The sequence below is a fragment of the Fusarium oxysporum genome, chromosome II (assembly GCF_013085055.1).
Source record: "Fusarium oxysporum Fo47 chromosome II, complete sequence".
NCBI classification, from domain to species: domain Eukaryota; kingdom Fungi; phylum Ascomycota; class Sordariomycetes; order Hypocreales; family Nectriaceae; genus Fusarium; species Fusarium oxysporum.
The window spans coordinates 3,761,589-3,782,458 of record NC_072841.1 but is presented as its reverse complement, the minus strand read 5'-3'; the positions used below and the strand labels follow the sequence as shown (position 1 = coordinate 3,782,458).

The window sequence follows — 20,870 nt, the reverse complement described above, 5'->3', positions numbered from 1 at the left end:
GTGTTAGTGATGGTAACACGGTCCCTAATTCCATGCAATTGACGCCTAGCTGAGCCTGTCAATGCTGAAAGTAGATCGAGATTTACCAAGTAATAACAATCTGGCATTCTGTAATGGACATTGCAACATCACATGCAGGACTCGGTATCATCGTGCACTGTGAGGTAGGTTTTTATACATTTCATACACTCTATACATCGTAATCGTAATATTCGTATCCAAATGTCAGCGTTCAAGCACTCAGATGATGTACATTATTTACTTTTCGCTTATGTTATCTTTCCTATCTGGGTAATTCGGGACCGAAAAGTCTAGCGATCAGTCGATCAATGGGCTTACGAATTCCTATTCATCTCCTTAGCGGGGACAATGAATGGCTGCATTTCAGAAAACATCGGAATCTTAGTGACCCGTATGCTCCGATTACTGCATTGTACTGCCAAGGATTATTTTCCGAAGAAGCCGGATCTCCTTTACTAGATGAGCTCCACCAAACAAAACCTCAAGCTCATCTAACTACTGGTTCTTCCACAGCATCCCGTGCGACCTTGAGAATATGAGCGGGCCTTTCAGGATAGGAGAGGATCATGTCACAGTACTTTAAAAAGTAGAATGTGACATCTGCGCAGAGTCCGTGATATATGATGTCCTTGGTCGATTTACCCAAATACAGAGCTCACGATGCCAATCAAGTCTTCTATTTGTAAATGACTAGACCAAGCCATTTACAAGTGAGGCTGAAACTGAAAATGGGTAAGAGGCAACTGAACTCTTGAAACATTTCCCATTTGGCAAGTTTCCTTGATTTGCTTGATTGCAAGAAAATGCTGTTGAAGATGGGTGTAAGTGGGCAGCCCTCTTACCACCACCTAACAACCTTGGAAGTCAGCAATAAACGTCAGCATTGGATTAGTAGGTAAGTAGCTAGGACTTCGCTTTCTACACAAGCCTCAAGGAGCAAGAAAGCTTCTGATCCTAGGTAAGCTCAGGTCCCAAAAACAATTAGGCCAAAGGCACCTGAGCCTGTACTAAATTTACCAAAGTCTTGTTGTCACTTAGAATACTTAGGTAGAGGTGCTAAGTTCTCTGGCCTCCCTTTGACAGGGTCGGCATTCACGTCTTATCTCTAGAATGGATTATATCGTATTTCAACTTAATATTAACAAGCCTTTGGAATTGAAACGCCAAGACATGTTTACGTATTGTCTGGCTGAGCCTCATCTTCCATTGCCGAGCCACAAGTGGTGGGTTGAGCTTCGCAATCAACTCGAATACAGAGTCAAGTTCGAGTCCATGAGAGGCCTCTCGCCCAACCGTTTGCTACCCAATCTTAGCCTAGGCTTTTGCTTAGCATGTGCCTGAAGCGGAAATCCCATCAGCCCAATCAGCGCCACGTCCAATGCTAATCAGGAATCGCCTTCGGGAGCTGAAAGCTAGAGCCACTTCTTACTCCCTCCCTCCTAGCAACGAACCCCAAGCCCAGCCACAACAAATCCCGTCATCAGTGTGACCTGCTCTACTAGGTCGACTACCTAATCTGCATGTCACACTCACTCTCTTCCTCTCTTGGCATATCAAGTTTTTAAACCTCCTCTTGGCCTTTTGCTGCGACCATACCTTTGTCCTTTATCTTGTTACCTATCCTCTAGACCTTTTGGACTCTACTCGCATTACGCCCCTTGCTGAACAACCCCGCCATAGGGCTGCATCACTAACTTACCATGCCGTCATTCTCCATGCCGCGGGGTTCGTGGTTACTGCTGATCGCAGTATGCCTCATCCTGCTTCCCGGCAAAGCTGAAGCCTTCGGTGCTGGAAACATTCCTTCAATTGCTCAGGTCAGTATTAGACCTCACCCACAGCAAATTCTCTCCCTCCTATTGACACGCGCATAGGTCGAAGGTCACAACTGGCGCCATGGAGGTAAATTACCCCTCCATATCGATCCCGTTACATCGCGTTGCTCACATCATTTTCAGACATTGAGGATATGCTGGAGACGATCGCCTTCCTTCACGGAAAGAAATGGACTTCTATGCTTATCAAACGAACCTACTTTGGAAATTGGTTACGCGACTATTCTCAGGCCGTTGATATCGGCAGTTTGAAGGGTGTCAATGCCGAGACTATTCGCATTCTTGTATGAGCCCGCTGCTTTGCGCCACCGATGACTCTCTTTGATGCTTACATGATCGACAGGTTTGGGTTCTCTCTTTTATGGCTCACGGCTATGCTACCGGCGAATTCGAAGTTACCGCGGACCGTCTCGGCGTCTATCGTCCAGAAGAGCACATCGACAATCCTCTCGGTTACGGAGATGGAGTTGATGCGCGGACTTTTGATAAACGTTTGCGAGGGCCCGTCGAGAAAATAGAAACCGAAATCGACTCTCGGACGGGCATGAAAAACTATATCGCAAACGAGAATGGAAATTGGGCAACCAGCGCCGCTTATCTGCGATACAGCTTCGCCAGAAGCATCCACTATGGTCGTCTTTACACCAGCGGTTCCAAGAAAGGAAACGAGGATGACCTCTGCGAGGCTTTGAGATGTCTTGGTCAGGCGCTGCACACCATGGAAGACTTCAGTGCCCACAGCAACTACTGTGAGCTTGCCCTTCGAGAGCTTGGCTACCACTCTGTGTTCCCCCATTGCGGTGCGCATACCGAGATCCATCTGCATGGAAAGCGCGTATATCCCCTTGTGACTGGCACATTTGGCGCCGTCGACTTCTTGCATTCCGTCATTGGAGAGGCCTCGGATCACTTCACGCAGTCTGAGGTTGACGAAGTCGATGTTGCACTCAAGAACGCCGAGGGCGCTTCCAACCGATCTGGTGGTGGTGGCGGTGGTGAACGATCCCTACTTGGAGGTTTCCTTGGAATCAAGTCCAGTCCCTCTGACTTCATCGGCTTGGTTTCAAAGCTTCCCGGTGTCGGTGACGGATTCGCCGCTCAGGCTCGAGACCTGAAGGCCAGCTCTGAAGCCCAAGAACAGCGCAACATGAGCTACCAGCAGACCCGCGGTGACCTCTCTCGTGACAATGCTAACCAAGTTCCCGGCATGAGTCCCGATTTCGACCCTGTTGAGACAGCCCGCAAGATCTATCCTATTCTCGAGTTCCGCGACAAAATTGTCAAGGCCATCAGCCGCGGTATTGCCAAGGTCCCTGGTCTTGAGAAACTTCTTGAGAAGATTAGCGAGACCCTCACTGCCTTCATCTTGGGTCTTCTTGCTCCTTTCATCCGACCTATCATCAACCAGGTCTCAAAGGTTCTCAAGGACGGTTCTTCCGGCGTCATCACGGCCAGTGCTAAATCTCAATATGAGCCTTGGGACAATCCCCAGTGCTCTGATCCTACTCACTCCATGTTATCCAAGGACCATTTCACCAACATTCTGAACTCATGTGCTGGGCGTATCGCCGCTACCATTCTCCAGTACACAGTTCCGTAAGCCAACCCCACTATCCCGCAATAACTATCATAGCTAACCATCCTAGTCGCGTCCTCTATGCTTGGGAAAACACTGGGGTCTCTGTCGACGAAGTCGTCAACGACGTCCTCCGTGCGTTCCACCACCCTGCTGCTCGCGACGACCATATCGAGATCCAACGTGACATGTTCAAGACTGTCAAGAAGTGGGCTGACGAGCACCCCCGCCGCCACGAGCTTGCTCATCTTCTCTCCTCCGACTCTGTCAAGAATCATAAGAACCACATTCTTAACCAAGTCCAAGGCAACAGCCGCAGTATTGGTGGTGGTGGCTGCAACCATGGGACATTTGGCGATATGGCTAATGCTGGACATGGCAAGGTTGCAGGATCCTTATGGTCTCAAGTCAAGACCCGCGATCTTGACTCGTTGGAGGGTAAAGATGGTAATCCAGCTGCAGGCTACCTCTCGAGCTCTCCTGCACCGCCAAGCCAGTCTTCGTTTGAGTACGGTCAGAATCCCAACTACGCAGCTTCCAACTCGGGGCACTCTCAGCAAGGTGGATATGGTGCTCCTCCACCCCAGCCTCCGTATGGTGGTGGTTATGGGGGACCCCCTCAACCTCAGTACGGAGCTCCCCCAGGTCAATATGGCGGTCCTCCCCCAGGTCAGTATGGGGCTCCTCCCCCTCAACAATACGGCGGCCCGGGATACGGTGCGCCTCAGTATCCTCCATACGGTCAGCAGGGCTACGGTGGACCGCCTCCTGGTCAGCAACCTCCTGGATGGGGTCAATACCCTGGTTCACGACACGGTTACTAGAAGGTTTAGATTAGACGCAAGGTCAAAAACGTAAGGAAGGAATGATATATACGACCACGGACTAGGGGATTGGATAAGGAACTTTTAGGGTCAGCCAAGAATAAGGCTGAGATGAATTGGTAACGGCCGTTTTGATATCCAATACCCAGGGGAGAAGAGGCAGCCGGTTTTTTGTTGCACTAAAGATGTGTTTACTTCCTCAATAGCAAGATTTTTGAAATACCGTACATGCTCGTTAATATAACGCTGCATATCTACCATCTTGGCTGGGTATCAAAGCGATATAGCCCAAGTGATGCTGCTCCCTGAGCGCACGCTATGTCGCCATCTGTTAATCCTGAGAACTCCCAATCCCATGCAGTACAAATGAGAATAAAAGAAGCTGACATGCCCAAGTTGAATAACAAAGCCGAATGCTCCATCTTAGATTCTGGCCCGCTATCCTACCATTGAAAGACTCCCACTCCCCTACCATATATCCAAACAAAAACGTCTTCTCGTGATGATGTAGTGCGACTACCTCTTTCCTCGTCTTGGATCTTGAGCTTCTGCAATGCGTGCATCGCGAATTTCCTTGGTACCCAAGCTGCCGAGTCCGCCTTCAGATCGACGCTCCCAACCACCCAGACGGACGACTTGGCATGTTGCGTTATCGCCGTCGGAGGAAACTTCAGTAGCGTATTTAACGATATTTCGAGCTCCATCTTCAGGCGTACGGGCCTCCTTGACAACATCGACGATCTCTTGGTCGCTTAGAGTACCAGAGATGCCATCAGTCATCAGCACAAGGAATGAATACTGGGCAGGGCCCATCTCAACTCGTGTAAGCTCTGGTTCAGCTGAGACTCCAATGCGCTTACTCCCCATGTCTCCGAATGCACGACTGTTGGCTAGGCCTGCAATGCGCTCCTCGCCGAAACTATCGCCAGAAACCATTGACCCAGCAGGTGCATAGCGTCGCAACCGGCGGCTTTCGGTGGGGGTACTAGGGTGGTGATCAGATGTTAGAGGCTGTGCTAAACCAGTGGCGGTATCACAAAGAAGGATTCGACTGTCGCCAACATGGGCGCATAACAACGTGGACTGGGCAGCTGGGTGCCAAAATGGGGCAGGCGTTGGAGTAGAGATAAGTACTACAGAAGCCGTCGAGCCGCCTTTAAAGCGCTCCGGGCCTCCTATGCCATGACCAGAGGGGGTGGATGGGTGGCCGAAGACTTCATCGTTATTAACAGGAGTATCAGCACCTTTGGTATCGTTGGGGTCTATCTTTCGAGCTTGCGCAGACACAAAATCTAGATCAGCACGCAGGAAGGCGTATGTGAGAACTGATTCTATCGTGATCTTGTGGCTTTCACCTGGGTTGTCATCTCGCGAGAGAACAAAGTGTTCAGGGTGAAAGCGCCTGAAATAGCCACCAATGGTTTCTCTGTACTCCTTGACCAAGTTTTTCTCCATACGAATCGCTTTGGCCAGGTCTGAGACTGGGGCAGCCGGCGAGGCTGCGCTGTGTATTCGCTCCCCGTGTACTGGTTTATCGGAGAGGCCACCATTGCTTGCGCTGGGGACATTCATTTCGCTTTTGACCTCCTCTGGTCCCTTCATGGGCACAGCGTCGAGCGCCTCACGTTTTGTTGAGGGGCTCTTAGTCGACTGAATCGGCTGTGATGGACGACCTTGTTTGTGCTTATGATCATGGTGATGGTTATGGATGCCCTCACGACCAGGTTTCCTCTTCCGCAAGCTGCTCTGCAGGCCGAACTCCTCCGAGGCTTTTTCTATATAACCCGGCAGCTCGTCCCGGACGAAATCTGCGCATTCGGTTCCACCATGACCATCGAAAACGCCAAAATAGAAGATTTGAGGGTCTCCCCAAGCACTATCCGCCGCTGTAGCTTCCCCTGGTTTTTGTTGCACGCTCCTGGGTGCCCTCTTTGCGAAGGCCGGAAGGCTGATGGTGCCAGCCTGTTCTCGATCTTCATTGTAGGGACGACTTCCTCGATCTGTCGCGACACCAAGATGGTGTTTCGCCCTCCGCATGGGAATGCGCACCACAGTCAGGTCTCGGGTTGACGGGATATAAGGCGGGGCGACAGCGGGGACTGGGCCAGAGCTTGGGGTGTGAGGGGTCGCAGCATCGCGAGGAAGTTTATGACCAGGCCCACGAGGGCGAGAGTCGGGATGGACAGATGATGAAGGTAGATGCGTCACAAAGTAGGTATGGAATCCTCGTGTACCGTATGTTTCAACTGCCAGCGGTGAGAATAAACCGAGTTGCGATCCCGGACCTGTAAGCCGAGCCTGTCGCGAACTCCCGGTCCATGTCGCGCATGTCGAATAGAACGTCGTAAGCCGGGTATAATCAATATGCCTAGAATTTCTTCGTGCTCGCTGCAACGCGTCTGTATGTGCGAAGCGATTCGGAGCTGTCAACGGTCGGGCTGAGATCTTAAGGAGCTGGATCGCAGGGGTTGCTGTTGAATCGACGGCGCGAGTAAACTGGGCCATTGTCGATGCTCGACGAAGAAGGTTGTATATAACTGGCTTTGTCAATCCTCGGTCATCAGCGTCCCTTGAAGAACTGGAGCGCTGTGCAGGCTACAGTCTGCAATGCCATCGGGCAAGTTGTGGAAAGTTAATAGCGTTAGGGAGCGGATGGTATAGGATTTGGCTGATTCCTGATCGGTAGGAGGACCAAACGAAGCCGTTGAGTTTTCTGTATGAGAGTGAGAGAACCATATAATCCAAGCCAATTTAGCAGATGATCTTGTCAGTCTCGAAGCGAAACATGACCATGGAAATGAGCGAAGGATAAAGGGTCGGGTGTCCAGTTGCTTGTCGGAAAGTGACGATATTGGATATGACTTCCTAAGTGGAGCCTACCAAAGGTCGTCTCGCACTTAGATAAGATTGCCCAATCACGTTCCACCAAACCCAGGCTTCAGGCGGCACAACGAGAATTTAGCGGGGATCCCATCGGGAGTCAGGGGTGGGAATCTTCGTTCAACCGCTAAAACCAACGACTCAGGGAGCCCCGTGGCTGTCTTTACAGTCCCAGACGTACCACTTATAACAGACCACATAAGACCTACAAGGCGATGAATAATGAAAAAGTTGGTGGTACACAGACTGTAAAGCTGTAGAGTTTTGATGAATGAGTCTCTGGCCGTGATCTGAACTAGTTCTTGTGTGAATGTTAACGGAAAATGCCCAAAGCCTTCTGCTGTCTGTTTCCCCGGAGTTCGGATTTTAACGTCAAAGTGGCGGGGTACGTACTCTACCTTTGAACGTCATCCCAACCAGAGCCTGAGATCTTCTCATTTTCACTATGGATAGCACGCTTTAAAGGCTTTTTCTTAACTAAACACCATCAACACACGGCATCCGGCCTTTCAATACTTCAAGCCTCTACATAGGCTGACTGACATCTCCATGTCGACAGAAACCCATTACCTAGCAAATGGGCGAGTCTGGGACTACAACATCCGCCGAGGCGGACGGGCCAGAGGCTTCTAAGAAAGATCTGCCTCCCCTGGTAGAAATCGATCCCGCTGGTGACATTGTCTTGGATGTAACCTTTGAGACTTCCATCAGTACTCTCAACAAAACTCGCAAGGCTGAGCTTGCTGCCAGCAGAAAAGCTGGTACTCAGCCCCCTGATCGCTCATCTTTGAAATCAAAAGTCCGGGTGGCATATCGGGTCAATTTGGGAGCTTTGAAAAAGCACTCAAAGTACTTTTCAAACCTTTTATCGAACTCTCAATTTAGGGAAGCCAAGCTTATCTCGGATATACATGAGAAGCTTGCCCAGCTTAAGATCAAAGTCAACGAGGCAAATGTCGAGGACTTACCCTGGATTCCCATCACCGACGATGACGATGCAACCAAAGCTGCTGGGCGCGAAAATGCCATGGAAGATATCCTCAATATCATACACCAGCGCCCAACAAAGACTTCACGTGGAACCATGTCATACGTAACCACGCTAGCAATCGTTGCTGATCGCTTCGATTGCGTGGCAGCCGTTGCTCGGGTTCTGAACACAGACCTCAAGTTTAAATGGCCGTTGACGTCAAACAAACCTTTGCGCAGTGGCGATGGACGACCTACAGAAACAGAACAGGTCTTGCGTCAAAAGGTTCTGGTTGCGTGGCTATTAGGACAACCCATGCGCCTGCAACAGTCAACTCGAGAACTCATCATGCGAGGATCAAGTCTCTGGAGCGAGTTTTATGATACTGATACTGATATGACTGCCGCATGGTGGAATCTGCCTGATGGCTTAGAGGGTAAGTGAAAACCTAAGGCTCGAGGTGCAGATACAATGCTAATTCTTGTCCAGAGGAGCTCCGACATAGGCGTGAGTGTATCCTCAACACCGTCTCCTCTGTCCAACGGCATTTCCTCGCACTGTTCTCATCTCGAGAGAGGCAGTGTAAACTCGGGTATGACTCGAGTGCGGCATGTGACTCTTACCAGCTTGGTCAAATGCTAAAATTCCTGGTGAACAAGAATTTGCTCTTCCTCGTTGACTACAGTCCAGCGTCGTTGAACATGGTTCCTGATACTGCGATGATCGAGATTGAGGATCTCCTTTCAACGCTTCAACAGTGTCCGAGTTATCAGATTGACAAGCATCACACAAACTGCGGGTTACGGGTTCGACTGGAACCAATCCTGAGTTATATGCGATCTATGCTCTCAGCTGGTGTCATCGCGATACCGTATGCCGACTGGAAAAAGAGGCCGATTGAAATCTCGTGGCTGGCTCTTAGAGAACACGCTGTCGACGATGAAGATAACCCACCCAAAAAGTTTCAGTTTACACGAGCGATTGCGAACGATCAAAGGTTACGTTACGAAGGAGCACTTTATGTAGACAAAATGGCAAAGGCCATGTTCATGGCAGATGAATGGGATTGGACTCCTGAAAATTGATAAGATAGAACAAGACTTGCTTGTTGCGTGTGATTGGATATAGACCAAGCTAGACTCATAGAGTCGTTAGAAAGCTAAGTGAATTATACAATGAACCATCAGCAGATGAGTCCTAGACTCTCTTGTTATGTTCTCCTAAGCGGTAGTAGTCTTCTCTGTTGCAGCGTTCTTGGGAGTTGAGCTTGCGTGGCTCTCAGCATCATCAACAGCGTTGGCAGGAGCCTTCGCCTTTCCGAAAGGCAGCCTGCCATGTGTCTCCTTAAAACGCATGATGATGAAACCGATCATGACGCAAATCCAGTATAGGTTATAGGAGATGACAGAGCCATAAGTAGCGGAGTTTGTCCAGCCAAGAATGGCATTGAAGATACCCCAGCCGTTCTGAATAGCTTCGGTGGAGGCACAGCACTAAAGAGTTGTTAGAATATTGAGGTAAGTTTGTCAGATGAAGACATACGTTGACGTGCCAGACACTCTGGTCAATATCATAGGAACCAGGTCCGTTTCCAAACTCATCAGCTTCACCACCAATGTACTCATTCCACTTGGCCATCTCGAAACTCCAGACAGAGCGAGAAAAGAGACCAGCACCCACGAGGTACAAGAGGCAGGTCGAGAGAACGAGGAAGAGTTGAAGTTTGGTGCTCGCGCCACCCCTGGGTCCAGTTAGTCGCTGAAATTCATCACACTTGTATATATAGCACTTACTTGTAAAGAAGATAGCCAACACAGCAACCGGCAAAGAGGCCGACAACAGTTGGGAGAGGAATGGACTTGGCCGAAGCAGAAAAGGACACACCAGCGACGAAGACGACAGCCTCGATACCCTCTCGAAGGACGGTGACAAAAGGCAAGACGAACATAGCGTACTTCTCGATAAACTGCTTGAACCATCCCTTGGAACCAGCTTTGATTGGCGATTCGAGAGCCTTTGCCAGCTTGACTCGCCACTTTGCTTGCATCTTGCCGATACGGAGCAGAGCTGCGCCCATGACGGAGATGATTAGGGATGCAAAGAGACAGAATGCGCCTTCATAGTAGTACTCGTTCTTCTCCCATGAGTTCCTGCCAACGGTGTAGAAGACACCAATGACAGCAGCGGCGACAACCAAGCAGATGAAGAACCCGATACCCGTTCCAAGCCAGACCTGTCACTCTAGTCAGTATTCAAGGCAGGCGTAGGGGATATCTCTGTTGATTCACCTGGCGTCTCAGCTGTTTGTACACCTTGATGTCACCATTGGGGCCGTCAAGGGTTTGCTTGAGGAAAGCAAGCAAGACAGAAACGATGATGACTGTCTCAAGCGTCTCTCGAAAGACAACAAGGAAGACAGGAACCGCAAAGACGTCTACGGCCATGTTGACAGTTGACAGTTGACAGTTGATAGTGTTGTGTTGTGTTGTGTTGTGCAGTTGAGTCACTTGAGAGAGCTGTGTTGGGCTCAAGATAAGAGAGGAGCTGTCTCGAGCTCAAGTATAAGGTGATACAGCAAAGTGAGAAGTATGGGACTGTCGAGAAGAGGGTGTGGGAATGGAGATATTGACTTTGATGTTACACTTGGTTCGTTTGGGACTGGAGCAGCTTGTGAATGATCCAGTCATCACAGGCTGCCGATCAGATAACTTTTTTGCCCTTACGAGAAGAAAAAGCTCGAGCAGGGGGTCGGAAGACACGATCTGATTTAGTATCCGCATAACAACCTTGTAAGCTAAGCTTGTTGGCTAAGCGTATACTTAGACGAGTTGCACTTTTGAGATGCCGCAAGGATCAGCAGAGTAAAGCGCGGAATGTAAAAAAAAACCTCGAACATGAGAACCTGGTCGAGAATGAAGCGCGAGCTACCGAGTACCGAAGCGATGGCCAGAAAACAGCCCACGATCGGACTTGTTTGGGTTGTTGGATGGTTGGTGGCTTGCTGCTGCTCAGTTAGCTTGTCGACACTCGGCAAGGAATTGCCGTAGCGTGGGATGTTTCCTCATGGGGCGGTCTTAATCAATCAATCAGATAATTCTGTGACTGCAGATTGAGGGTGTGAATGTCCTAGATTTCCCGCAATTGGGCTGTTTCTTATTTTGATGCTTAACGTTTAACTTGAAGTGACTTCGAGGCCCTCATTGTGCACACACTTCTTCAGACTGAACTGGACCGCTCGAAAGTCAGGCTCAAGACAAGAATGGAGGAAGACTCATTGACGAAGCTACATTGATGGAAGCTTAGGATAGCTCCGTGTCTCATAGCACCCCACAATGTGACCTCGGATCCCAGTTAAGAGTCAAATGCCGATATGCTCTTGCTTGTATCGACTTGACATGGGTAATTGTGGTACTTTTCGGAAATGCTGCAGTCACCGTATTCTGGAAAGTATCATGCCCAAAAGCCTTGACTTTCAGATGAGGCAAATTTGGAATCTCAACTACATTCCCTCCGAAGCGGCGATGTTCCGTCGAGATGGATGGCAGTGACAGTTCAGCCGCACCCATGCAGCTGCATCAAGGCAAGTGGCTGAGGGTCGAGGGTGTTATGACCTCCTGATTCAAGATCAAAGTTATCATATCAAAAAGATCAGGAGATAATCATTATCTGATCCGAAGCAACCATCAGTGACAAAGCCAAGCTAGACGAGATAGCATCAAGGATTAGAGAACGCAGCGGCTGAAAATCCTGAGTTGCATGGCTCGTCAAGATCTCGGGTTCGCTTGTGATGCTGAGGCTCTATTGGAGAGGCTTGTCCGTTGTCAGACCACTCTTTGGCTGCTGGTACCATAGAATGGCTTCTCGACCGTTGAAGGGCCCACTCATGATCGTCTAAGTCAAATCGAGACCATGTGGCTGCTGTTTTCGGCTTTGGTATGCCACTGGATCCTCTTTTTCGCAAGGACTTGTTATTTCTTGACGCCGAGATGAGTGATTAGGAGAGCTCACTCTAGTAATGCATTTTGCTTCTGATTGAAACTGGATAGACAGAGCCAAGAATCCTCGGTATTTCGAGGGTAGAAACGATCGCCAAGAGGCTGCAGCACCTGTGATAGCTGTGGGTGACCCGGCTTGGCATAAGATTGGCAGTCTAAGGCAGGCTGGGCAGGGTCTGCAGGAAGAGAAGATCGTGGACCCTTGAATGAGCTTCCAGGGATCGGGAGTGTCTGTGCCGAAAAATGTGGTACCACTTGGGAACTCAATTCTTTGGCCTGCTCCGAAGCGAATCATATGTCAAGAAGTTTTACCGGCATTGAATGAGAGAGGGAAACACGAGGAAGAGGTTACGATTGATAAGATGAAGCTCAGAGGGGAGTCATCATTTAGCATCCCACTAGCCAAAAGGAGAAAGGTGAGGAATCGACTTAGTCTCTACTAGCCTTCTACCGTTAATGACTCCTCCACCTGAACCCCTCAACCTTGCACTTAGACGGTATTTCTCGATGGTTTCAAGCCTTCTCAAGCCACGATGAATCAACAGCTGCTCATCTTATCCATCTGTAGGCCGATCCTTGCTCGTCTAGAACGATCACATTCACGTTGTCTAGCTCGTCTTTTTGCACACGCGCGCCGATTCCGCAGTTGTGGTTCAGGCCAAAGCCTTGACCCTGATCAGCTCATTCCAGCATTTTTATCAATCATCATGCGCCAGCTTCATTTCTGTGTGTCAACCACGTTTGGCGCCGCAGAATTGACTCGCTAGTCGGACGTTCTTCCCGAATTATGTTCATCGCAGGCTTGGATGGAACAGCAAGGGTTATTAGACTAAACAGTTCAGTAGCTGGATAATCTTTAGGCGATTCTTGACTTGCTTCGGCTCTCGGTATCACCTTTTACTTACTACCTACTTTTCTGGTGTTGGTGCTACCCAAACTCTGACCAAGGACTGTGCATGCATCTTCTTTTTCCCATGTCCATACCGTAAATTGATCATCCCACCAACCCCCATCTTATACTCAATCTACTTCCGGTTTTCGTCATCTAATCTATTGAATCTGTTCCATCCCAGTTCTTCTTTTGCCTCCTGACATCTGCTTCCCACCAGTGTCTTACAAGCTTTTATACCTCCCTGCTTGGGCCTATCCCTCCCCTCCTTCATCTTGTCTCTCATCCTCACCATAGTATCTTGTATAATTCAAGCTGCTGAGGCTGAGACGACTTAGGCCCTCACACCTTCAGAATGCATTTCAACTCTTTATCAGTTGAGGCAGCATTGCTTCTCGCCCTTCCTCATCTCGCTTCTGCAGCTACCAGAAAGTTTGATTTCGATATTGGCTGGGTCAGAGCTAATCCTGATAATGCTTTCGAGCGCCCAGTTATTGGCATCAATGGCAAGTGGCCAATCCCTACAATGGAGGTTGACATTGGTGATCGGGTCATCATCAATGCTCACAATAACCTGGGCAATCAATCAACTTCTCTGCATTTTCATGGCCTCTACATGAACGGCACTACCCATATGGATGGCCCTGCCGGTGTCAGTCAATGTCCAATTGTTCCTGGAACCAGCTTCACATATAACTTCACTGTAAGGATGCTCGAGATCCCCTCTGTATCTCTAGATTTAACATATCCACTACAGGTCGACCAACCAGGTACCTATTGGTATCACAGTCACACTGCTGCTCAATACCCTGACGGTCTACGTGCTCCCTTTATCGTTCACGATAAAGATTTCCCCTACAAGGATAAGTATGATGAAGAGGTTATCTTTACTCTCTCTGATTGGTATCATGACGAGATGCAATCCATGATTCCCAAGTTCATGAGCAAGGCCAACCCTTCAGGCGCAGAGCCTGTGCCTAACAATGCCCTGATGAACGAGACCACAAACTTCACAATGTCTGTCAAGCCCGAAACAACCTATCTGTTCCGTACTATCAACATAGGCGCCTTTGCTGGCCAATATCTCTGGTTTGAGGGTCATAAGATGCGCATTGTCGAGGTCGATGGTATTTATACCGAAGAGGCTGAGGCAGAGATGATCTACATCTCGGCTGCTCAACGTGTCAGCTTTTTGCTCACTACCAAAAAGGACACCTCCAAGAACTTCCCTATTGTTGCCAGCATGGATACTGTGAGTGCTGCCAGCCTAAGAATGATGCTGAAGCAAAAGCTGACAGTCTCATCTAGACCCTTTTTGATGTCCTTCCCCCCGATCTGAACTACAATGCTACCGGCTGGCTCGTCTATGATAAAAAGGCCGACAAGCCAGACGCCGCTACTGTTGAGACTTTGGACCCCCACGATGACATGAAGCTTGTTCCATACGACAAGATGGGCATTCTTGGAAAACCTGACCAGGAGTTTACTCTCGATGTCAAGATGGAAAACCTCAAGGATGGAGCCAACTACGCCTGGTTCAACAACATTACCTACGTCGAAGCCAAGGTTCCCACTCTGTACACCGCCCTCAGTGCAGGCAAGGACGCCGAGGATCCAAGTGTTTATGGCACTTACACACACTCCATGGTCCTTAAGAAGAATGAGATCGTACAAATTGTCGTGAACAATCTCGATTCTGGTCGCCACCCTTTCCATCTTCACGGGCACGCATTCCAATCTATCTACCGTTCCGAAGAGGAGGCTGGTATCTGGGCCGATGCCAATGTTACTGAAGCTGATTTGCCCAAAACCCCTATGCGACGTGATACTCTCGTCATCTATCCCAACGGTAACATTGTTATGCGTTTCAAGGCCGACAACCCAGGTATGTGCCAAAACTCAATTTAAGGAGGAATTCGCATAATTAACTCTTTTCAGGTGTCTGGCTGTTCCATTGCCATATTGAATGGCACGTGGTGTCCGGTCTCATTGCCACCTTCGTCGAAGACCCTCTTACTCTTCAAGAGACCATCCAGATCCCTAAGAACCACCTGGACGCCTGCGCCGCTGCTGGTATGCCTACCAAGGGAAATGCGGCTGCTAATACTGAGAACTTCCTTGATCTTACTGGCGAGAATAAACCTGCCAAGGCTCTGCCTGCTGGGTAAGTCCCTCTATTCCCTTTGCTTCATGAGGCTGACGCACTGACACTCCTTGAAGATTCACTCCTCGTGGTATCGTTGCTCTTGTCTTCAGCTGTATCTGTGGTATCCTGGGTGTAGCCGTCGTGGCATGGTATGGATTTTCTGCACCTATCGACCCAACCAGTGCCGGCGCTCTCAGCGCTGGTATCGTTGATGGTAGTGATTCAGGTGACGGCAACCCTGCTCATAAAGGACCTCAAGAGACAGTTGTTTCCCCTTCAGGTGATGCGAGAAGTCACTGATTGATGGGTTGGACGTCCATGTCTTCCTGGAGCTCAGCGGCCTTGCTTCCAAGGCTCTTTAAATTTGATAATCTGTACTAGTGTTTGAATATACCATTTTGTTACTTGTTAGGTTCATCTTTAATAATGATATTTCGGTATCCTTCTCTTCTGTGCAGAACTGCGGTCCAATCTTCCATCGTCGGCTTAGCTCCAATTTGAAGATCCATTGCCCACAGTATATCCTATTTTCAGGGGCTCGCATAATTCAGGGGTCGTTGACGAAAGCTTAGTTCTCAGAAGACAAAGAATATGATTGAACCGCATAGTCAGTCGCTTCGGTCTGTCCAGATTTGTCTGGGTACCAGGGAATTGTATAAGCCTGTCTGCTCAATGAATAAGCCGAAGAGCTGATCTCTAAGTAGGACGCGGCAATACTTCGTCCAAGGGATCCAAAGGGTCTAAGTTTAACCGAACGTTTTGAGCTTGATTGGGGTTTTGCTATGAGTCTCGGTATCTGGCCCGAAGAGCTCGATACCGAAACCATCGTCAATGGCAAGATGGTATATATTGGTTGCCAAGCTCTCGATACCTACAACGAAGCCATTACCAAACTCCGTTACTCTTAGTATCCGGGGACTTGACTTAGGTATGTCTCCCAGCGTCAGTTAGTTGCTATATTTCTGTCCAAGGTGCTTTTGAGTCTCACGGATATCTGGCTCTGGCGATAGTAAAGCTGTGCATGATAGATCAAGTAACTGCCACTCTCATTTCAGATTTCGTAACCAGTTTTCTTGCTCTTGTGTGAGGCTGCTCGGTGCCATATCATTCATATTCATGGCTGAGTCTATCATATAGAGCTACTGCTGATATACAGATGGCGAAATTTACTCCCGTTGGGGGATAGTGGAAGAAGAGCCAGGTTAACCGCAGTGCTAATCGAATCCGGTTATGTTATTCCTTCAGCACACTTGGCGAGATTCTCAACTCAGTGAATGTTTATTTGATGATCCTACCGTGGCTATCTGCTTCCTCAGACAGTCTGACACAAGTCGATAGACTTTCCTGGACATCACCAGATTATGTACTACGTGAATCTTCAGACGAGCATGGGCTTAGGCGGCACCACGTACCATTGTGATCGTAATCGGAATTGGGAACAACCATTGCATCGTGATCGTGGTATCAAAAGCTTAACATATTCTTTTGTTTCACCCCTTCATACTTGTGCATCCTGTTGCATACAAATTTCGTCATCACTCACCCGTTCAGTAAAGCCAGGGTCCAGAATCACACTCAATTTTCACTTAAGAATACAAACAAAATCTATTATTTCGTTTTCAAGTCTTTCGAAGTCCACATCCTTTTAACGATTTGAGCCCCCCGCCGCGTGCGTATCCTCACGTACACATCTCGAGGATACACAATCGTCTGATCATCATATGTCTCATCAGCACCTTTCGCTAGCCACTCTGTCATCGGCTAAATCCTCAAGTGGGGAGATAGAAACGAGAGAACGGGGAGGCAGACAACCCCCATTGCGCCTATGAGACACGACAGAGAGAAATGCACATCGAATTCAACACCTGTATTTCTTAGTGCTGAAACAACCATTGAAATCATGTTTGCAGCGCAACCAAAGAGGCACATCAGACAATTCCGAGAGTTACAAGCTGATTTGCAACGGCGTTATGCTCCCATATCATTCAGAACTCCAAGAATCAGTAAGGGAAGAGAAGTACAACAGGAAATGCCATGGTTTCAAGAAATTATTCTGAGTAAAAGGAAAACAGGGAGGGGTATAGGTATGGTTCAGCTGAGGACAGTCATCACGCTCGTGGTGCCATGGTCATTGAGTGAGGCGTTTACTGGTTAATCTTCTCGTTGACGGCAGTGGTGGTCTCGGCCTTCTTCTGGTGCAGGAAAGAGCTCAACCAAGAGAGTGTCTCGTTGCTGACGACGAGGACGGTGGTAACGGCAGCTTTTCCGTGCGCGACGAGGCCTCCTTGCTCGACCTTCTTAATCTCAGAGTTGTAGACCTGGAAGACGTGGTCCTTACCCTCAAGACCCTTCTGAATTGGGAAGAGGATGAGAGCACGGGTATCTTGGTAGAGTTCATCGGTGGGCTTCTTGACGACGGGGAACTTCTCATCGATACGGTCGAGGGTCTTGTCGCCTAGGGAGTCGACCTTCTGGACATAGGGAGAGACATATTGGTAGGGCTTGGCGAAGTAGGGGACGACGGGAGCGGCGAAGGTCTGGTAAGCAGCGTCGGTGAGCTTGATGGAGCGCTGGCCGAATTCGTTGGACTTGAAGGAGTGGACGCCGTCGCTAATGACAGGGTAGTTGAGGAGATGCTGCAAACGGGTTAGTTTGAGTCGCAAAGTGGTGGGCTATTCAACAATTACCTGGACGAAAGCAGAATACTGAGCAGCGCTCACGTCGCCATTAACTTGATGAGACATGGTAGTTGTTTTAGGATTGCTTGCAAAAAATCAGTGCAAGTGGTGAAGTCGCAAGGTTCGAGATGAAGTCAATTGCTTGTCGAAATCGTGATGACGTTCGATGACGAGTGATAGATAAGCTTGGATTCGAGTCAGGAACGGTAATTTTCTTTAAGAGGAGCTTCAGGTGGGATGTGATGGCGTAGGATAGATAAACAGAAGAGAAGAAGGTGGGAAAGTGGGATGGTCGCAATTGAAGGGGACCTGCAGAGGCTAAAAGGGAACAGGATGGACGAGGAAGAGGGGAGGAGTAGTCAGGGCCAAATTGTGTGTCTGTGTGTGCGTTACGTCTGAGGTCAGATGAGGGAGATGATGTTGGTGGGACGCCACAGTATGGAAGCTCATTACCTACAGTTTTTGGTGTAAAAGAACTCGGAGGAAGAAGAGAAGACGAAGAGGAAAGGGCCTATCTAGGTTAATAAATGCGCTTTGGGTGTGCTGTAAGTGCTGTCCAGTAGGTAGGGGGCTAGAAATTCCGGAGAGTAACCCACCTTTACGATACAGCAAATATCAAGGTGCAGCTGTTTTTTGCCATCGCGAGGATTCTGGAGGAGTGAGTGAGTGAGTGTTAGCAAGCAATCAATTTGCATGTGCAAATGCGCAAACATGTGCTTGTACTAGACAAGGTATCTTTAGAGCTATTTTGGGCTGAGTGGATACTTGACGTAGCTTGGGCATGTAGGTACTGCTAACTCATTATCTTGTGGCTGATTCAAGCTGTTTCTTGTGAGTCTCCCTTTTTTTGATATTGGATGAAGGAAAAGATTGGAGATTGGCATCGTTACATCTCCGCTGAGTCTTTAGCTGAGGTTATCGAATGACATGTCAGCCACATGCTTTTCAATTCTTGTAGCCCTGACCAAACATCAATTCGATCATAGCAGTAGGCATCAGTCAGTATCAGTCAGTCGGTACAGGACAGGCATTGGTGGGGTGCTGTTGGGCCTTTGTGACACCATCACAGTCAAAAGATAGGCAATCGTTCGACTCAGCCGCATGCCCTGTCTCTGAGAGTTCATTCCTCGTTTCATCTCTTTCCTCAACAGCCATTCGATCAAATGGCTCGCCCCGGGAAGACGGGAGCTCATTAATTAGGTACGTATCCCTGCTGCTCGCGTAATGTCCCTGCAGGCAGTAAAAGGAATGAATGATCTCCGTGACATGTGAAAGTGGCCCCTCCCCCCACTCTCCAAGCAATAACGTTTCCCTTACTCCAAACATAACCAACACCAAGATTGTCAATTCGACTCAAATCTCCCCAACAAAAGAGCTTGAGCTATAGAATCCCTCTCTCACTGATCAAGGAGTGCAGCTATTACAATTCTACATCGACGCCACGCGTCCTTGGCGTCAATCAAGCAAGAATGAGCTCTTGATACAATATGTGTTCCTTTTGGGTATTCCGAACGAAATGACATTCAAGTGAATGAGACTTATTACTTTGGAGGCTTTGACATCTCCACTGTCTACATCCGGCTTATCAACTTCTTCTGCGGGCTCAGTTAGTTGGCACATGAATGTGGAAGCATTGCCTCTCCTCGGAGATAATGGCCAATAGCCAGTTCCGTGGAGTGCAATACCACACAATGCAATGCAATGGAAAATCAGACACAACTCAATCTTCGTCATGATGCGTTTCAACACGACGCTTTTCCAAGTCTGTGATCCCTCGCATTGCGTCTGCAAGCGCTCGGTCCACGCCAATCCTCATCTACACAGTCCGTACTCCGTATGGCTTATCTCGGGCATTTTGAAGCCTTAGCTATCCGTTCAACCTAGCAACAGCAATCAGGTCGGATCAGCAACTCCTCCAGTCTCAGCCAGGTGGCAGGCACTTAGCTTGTCAGCTATTCGCCCCTAAACCTACTTGGTAACAGGGTAGCAGTCCGCGTATATGTGGGAAGGGCACTTTTTATCACTCTTGGTGTAACCGCCACGTGAAGCATTCGGTCAATACTAAGACGAATCCAATGCATTGATAAGAGACCTCTCATTCTGCTGCCGACTTGGCGAAAGGCAATCCAGCTGCTGCCGCGGTTAAACCTCATATCAGACACGAGCTCGACTGCCGGCCTCGGATCTCAAGGGAAGAAAGAATAAATATCGCTTCCAGAAAAGCGGCTCCGTCTCGTCGCTACGAACTCGATTCCTCTTTCGACATTTGCTCCATAGCCTCATCACGTTAACGGAATCGCTCTATTACCTTATCGACCGATCACCCAAAAGCCCCAAGGGTCCCCTGCTACGTGGCATGAACTTCCTGCTCCCCTGTCATTGAAGTCGACTACGGCCCACTTACAGCCACTTTCACATGTCAGAAATTACATGTCGAGTGATGACTGAGTGATGGGCGATGAACTCATCCATTGATTAGACGTGGGTGCCCCCTTGAAAGTCTCAAATCAAGCAGACGGATGCGCTTGTGTAACCCTGATCGACAGTATATTCAACGGCTCATTGCGCATGCTCGGCAACGCATGCCAGCAATACAAAATCTCACGATCTTCAAGTGACACCAGTGAACAACGCCAGCATTCCTCTCTCTAGCCCACACGTTCCTCTGCGCAAACTCTTGGTCGGCGCACAGGGTGATCGACCAAGCGCTGACACTTTGCATGATTTCCATATTTTTCCTCACGACTCTTTTTCGTCTTCTGCGGTGGGAATCTTCCTCTCAAGCCTCACCGAATTTGCGCCGTGTCATTTCAGCATATCGTGATCACGACAGGATGCATATTTTCTTGAAACGCCGTTTCTCTGCGTCTTTGGTGAGCGACTCACGAAGCCCAACGGCTAGGGCTACTCGTCCCCTCAACATCACATGTCCAAAACAAATCTACTCTTCGTTATTTCGTTATCGCTATGCCTATCGTGATCGTGGCAGCTCAACCCCAGCACGATAGCTTCCGTCGGTCAATGTGGGTCTCATCTACACCTAGCATCTGATTTCG

The 20,870-nt window shown here is 48.9% G+C and overlaps 6 protein-coding genes across 6 annotated transcripts; 3 read left to right on the top strand and 3 right to left on the bottom strand.

Moving 5' to 3' along the window:
- Window positions 1–1,557: 1,557 nt before the first annotated feature.
- Window positions 1,558–4,301, top strand: FOBCDRAFT_17153 (heterokaryon incompatibility Het-C). The gene is made up of 5 exons (XM_031174177.3): window positions 1,558–1,838; window positions 1,896–1,923; window positions 1,980–2,140; window positions 2,200–3,452; window positions 3,503–4,301. Exons 1-5 carry the CDS (start codon window positions 1,722–1,724, stop codon window positions 4,254–4,256), a joined length of 2,313 nt encoding a protein of 770 aa, XP_031050962.2. The 5' UTR covers window positions 1,558–1,721; the 3' UTR covers window positions 4,257–4,301.
- Window positions 4,302–4,645: 344 nt separating this feature from the next.
- On the bottom strand, window positions 4,646–7,076 carry FOBCDRAFT_17155 (type 2C protein phosphatase PTC6). Its single transcript, XM_031174180.3, has one exon. The coding sequence runs from the start codon at window positions 6,759–6,761 to the stop codon at window positions 4,773–4,775; it is 1,989 nt and encodes a 662-aa protein (XP_031050965.2). The 5' UTR covers window positions 6,762–7,076; the 3' UTR covers window positions 4,646–4,772.
- On the top strand, window positions 6,974–9,191 carry FOBCDRAFT_269651 (uncharacterized protein; the record flags this gene model as incomplete). Its single annotated transcript, XM_031174176.3, has 3 exons — window positions 6,974–6,979; window positions 7,711–8,542; window positions 8,596–9,191. 3 exons carry the CDS (start codon window positions 6,974–6,976, stop codon window positions 9,189–9,191), a joined length of 1,434 nt encoding a protein of 477 aa, XP_031050961.3.
- A 67-nt stretch (window positions 9,192–9,258) lies between these two features.
- Window positions 9,259–10,804, bottom strand: FOBCDRAFT_17145 (iron permease FTR1/Fip1/EfeU). The gene is made up of 4 exons (XM_031174173.3): window positions 10,395–10,804; window positions 9,900–10,339; window positions 9,649–9,847; window positions 9,259–9,599 (listed from the first exon to the last, which is right to left on the bottom strand). Exons 1-4 carry the CDS (start codon window positions 10,548–10,550, stop codon window positions 9,327–9,329), a joined length of 1,068 nt encoding a protein of 355 aa, XP_031050958.2. The 5' UTR covers window positions 10,551–10,804; the 3' UTR covers window positions 9,259–9,326.
- Window positions 10,805–13,048: 2,244 nt separating this feature from the next.
- Window positions 13,049–15,548, top strand: FOBCDRAFT_155559 (Cupredoxin). The gene is made up of 5 exons (XM_031174171.3): window positions 13,049–13,693; window positions 13,748–14,242; window positions 14,299–14,875; window positions 14,929–15,154; window positions 15,211–15,548. The coding sequence occupies exons 1-5, from the start codon at window positions 13,346–13,348 to the stop codon at window positions 15,434–15,436; spliced, it is 1,872 nt and encodes a 623-aa protein (XP_031050956.2). The 5' UTR covers window positions 13,049–13,345; the 3' UTR covers window positions 15,437–15,548.
- A 1,624-nt stretch (window positions 15,549–17,172) lies between these two features.
- Window positions 17,173–18,073, bottom strand: FOBCDRAFT_17138 (uncharacterized protein). Its single transcript, XM_031174169.3, has 2 exons — window positions 17,824–18,073; window positions 17,173–17,772 (listed from the first exon to the last, which is right to left on the bottom strand). The coding sequence occupies exons 1-2, from the start codon at window positions 17,878–17,880 to the stop codon at window positions 17,281–17,283; spliced, it is 549 nt and encodes a 182-aa protein (XP_031050954.1). The 5' UTR covers window positions 17,881–18,073; the 3' UTR covers window positions 17,173–17,280.
- Window positions 18,074–20,870: the final 2,797 nt, after the last annotated feature.

What these genes read in the sequence shown, in the direction of transcription:
- FOBCDRAFT_17153 (XM_031174177.3), top strand. Translation starts at nt 1,722, where the DNA reads ATGCCGTCATTCTCCATGCCGCGGGGTTCGTGGTTACTGCTGATCGCA. An exon ending in ACATTCCTTCAATTGCTCAG is followed by an intron (nt 1,839 to 1,895) that starts GTCAGTATTAGA and finishes ACACGCGCATAG; the next exon opens with GTCGAAGGTCACAACTGGCG. An exon ending in ATTCTCCAGTACACAGTTCC is followed by an intron (nt 3,453 to 3,502) that starts GTAAGCCAACCC and finishes TAACCATCCTAG; the next exon opens with TCGCGTCCTCTATGCTTGGG.
- FOBCDRAFT_17155 (XM_031174180.3), bottom strand. Translation starts at nt 6,761, where the DNA reads ATGGCCCAGTTTACTCGCGCCGTCGATTCAACAGCAACCCCTGCGATC.
- FOBCDRAFT_17145 (XM_031174173.3), bottom strand. Translation starts at nt 10,550, where the DNA reads ATGGCCGTAGACGTCTTTGCGGTTCCTGTCTTCCTTGTTGTCTTTCGA. An exon ending in ACAAACAGCTGAGACGCCAG is followed by an intron (nt 10,340 to 10,394) that starts GTGAATCAACAG and finishes CTAGAGTGACAG; the next exon opens with GTCTGGCTTGGAACGGGTAT. An exon ending in GTTGGCTATCTTCTTTACAA is followed by an intron (nt 9,848 to 9,899) that starts GTAAGTGCTATA and finishes AACTGGACCCAG; the next exon opens with GGGTGGCGCGAGCACCAAAC.
- FOBCDRAFT_155559 (XM_031174171.3), top strand. Translation starts at nt 13,346, where the DNA reads ATGCATTTCAACTCTTTATCAGTTGAGGCAGCATTGCTTCTCGCCCTT. An exon ending in GCTTCACATATAACTTCACT is followed by an intron (nt 13,694 to 13,747) that starts GTAAGGATGCTC and finishes TATCCACTACAG; the next exon opens with GTCGACCAACCAGGTACCTA. An exon ending in TTTCAAGGCCGACAACCCAG is followed by an intron (nt 14,876 to 14,928) that starts GTATGTGCCAAA and finishes AACTCTTTTCAG; the next exon opens with GTGTCTGGCTGTTCCATTGC.
- FOBCDRAFT_17138 (XM_031174169.3), bottom strand. Translation starts at nt 17,880, where the DNA reads ATGTCTCATCAAGTTAATGGCGACGTGAGCGCTGCTCAGTATTCTGCT. An exon ending in AGTATTCTGCTTTCGTCCAG is followed by an intron (nt 17,773 to 17,823) that starts GTAATTGTTGAA and finishes ACCCGTTTGCAG; the next exon opens with CATCTCCTCAACTACCCTGT.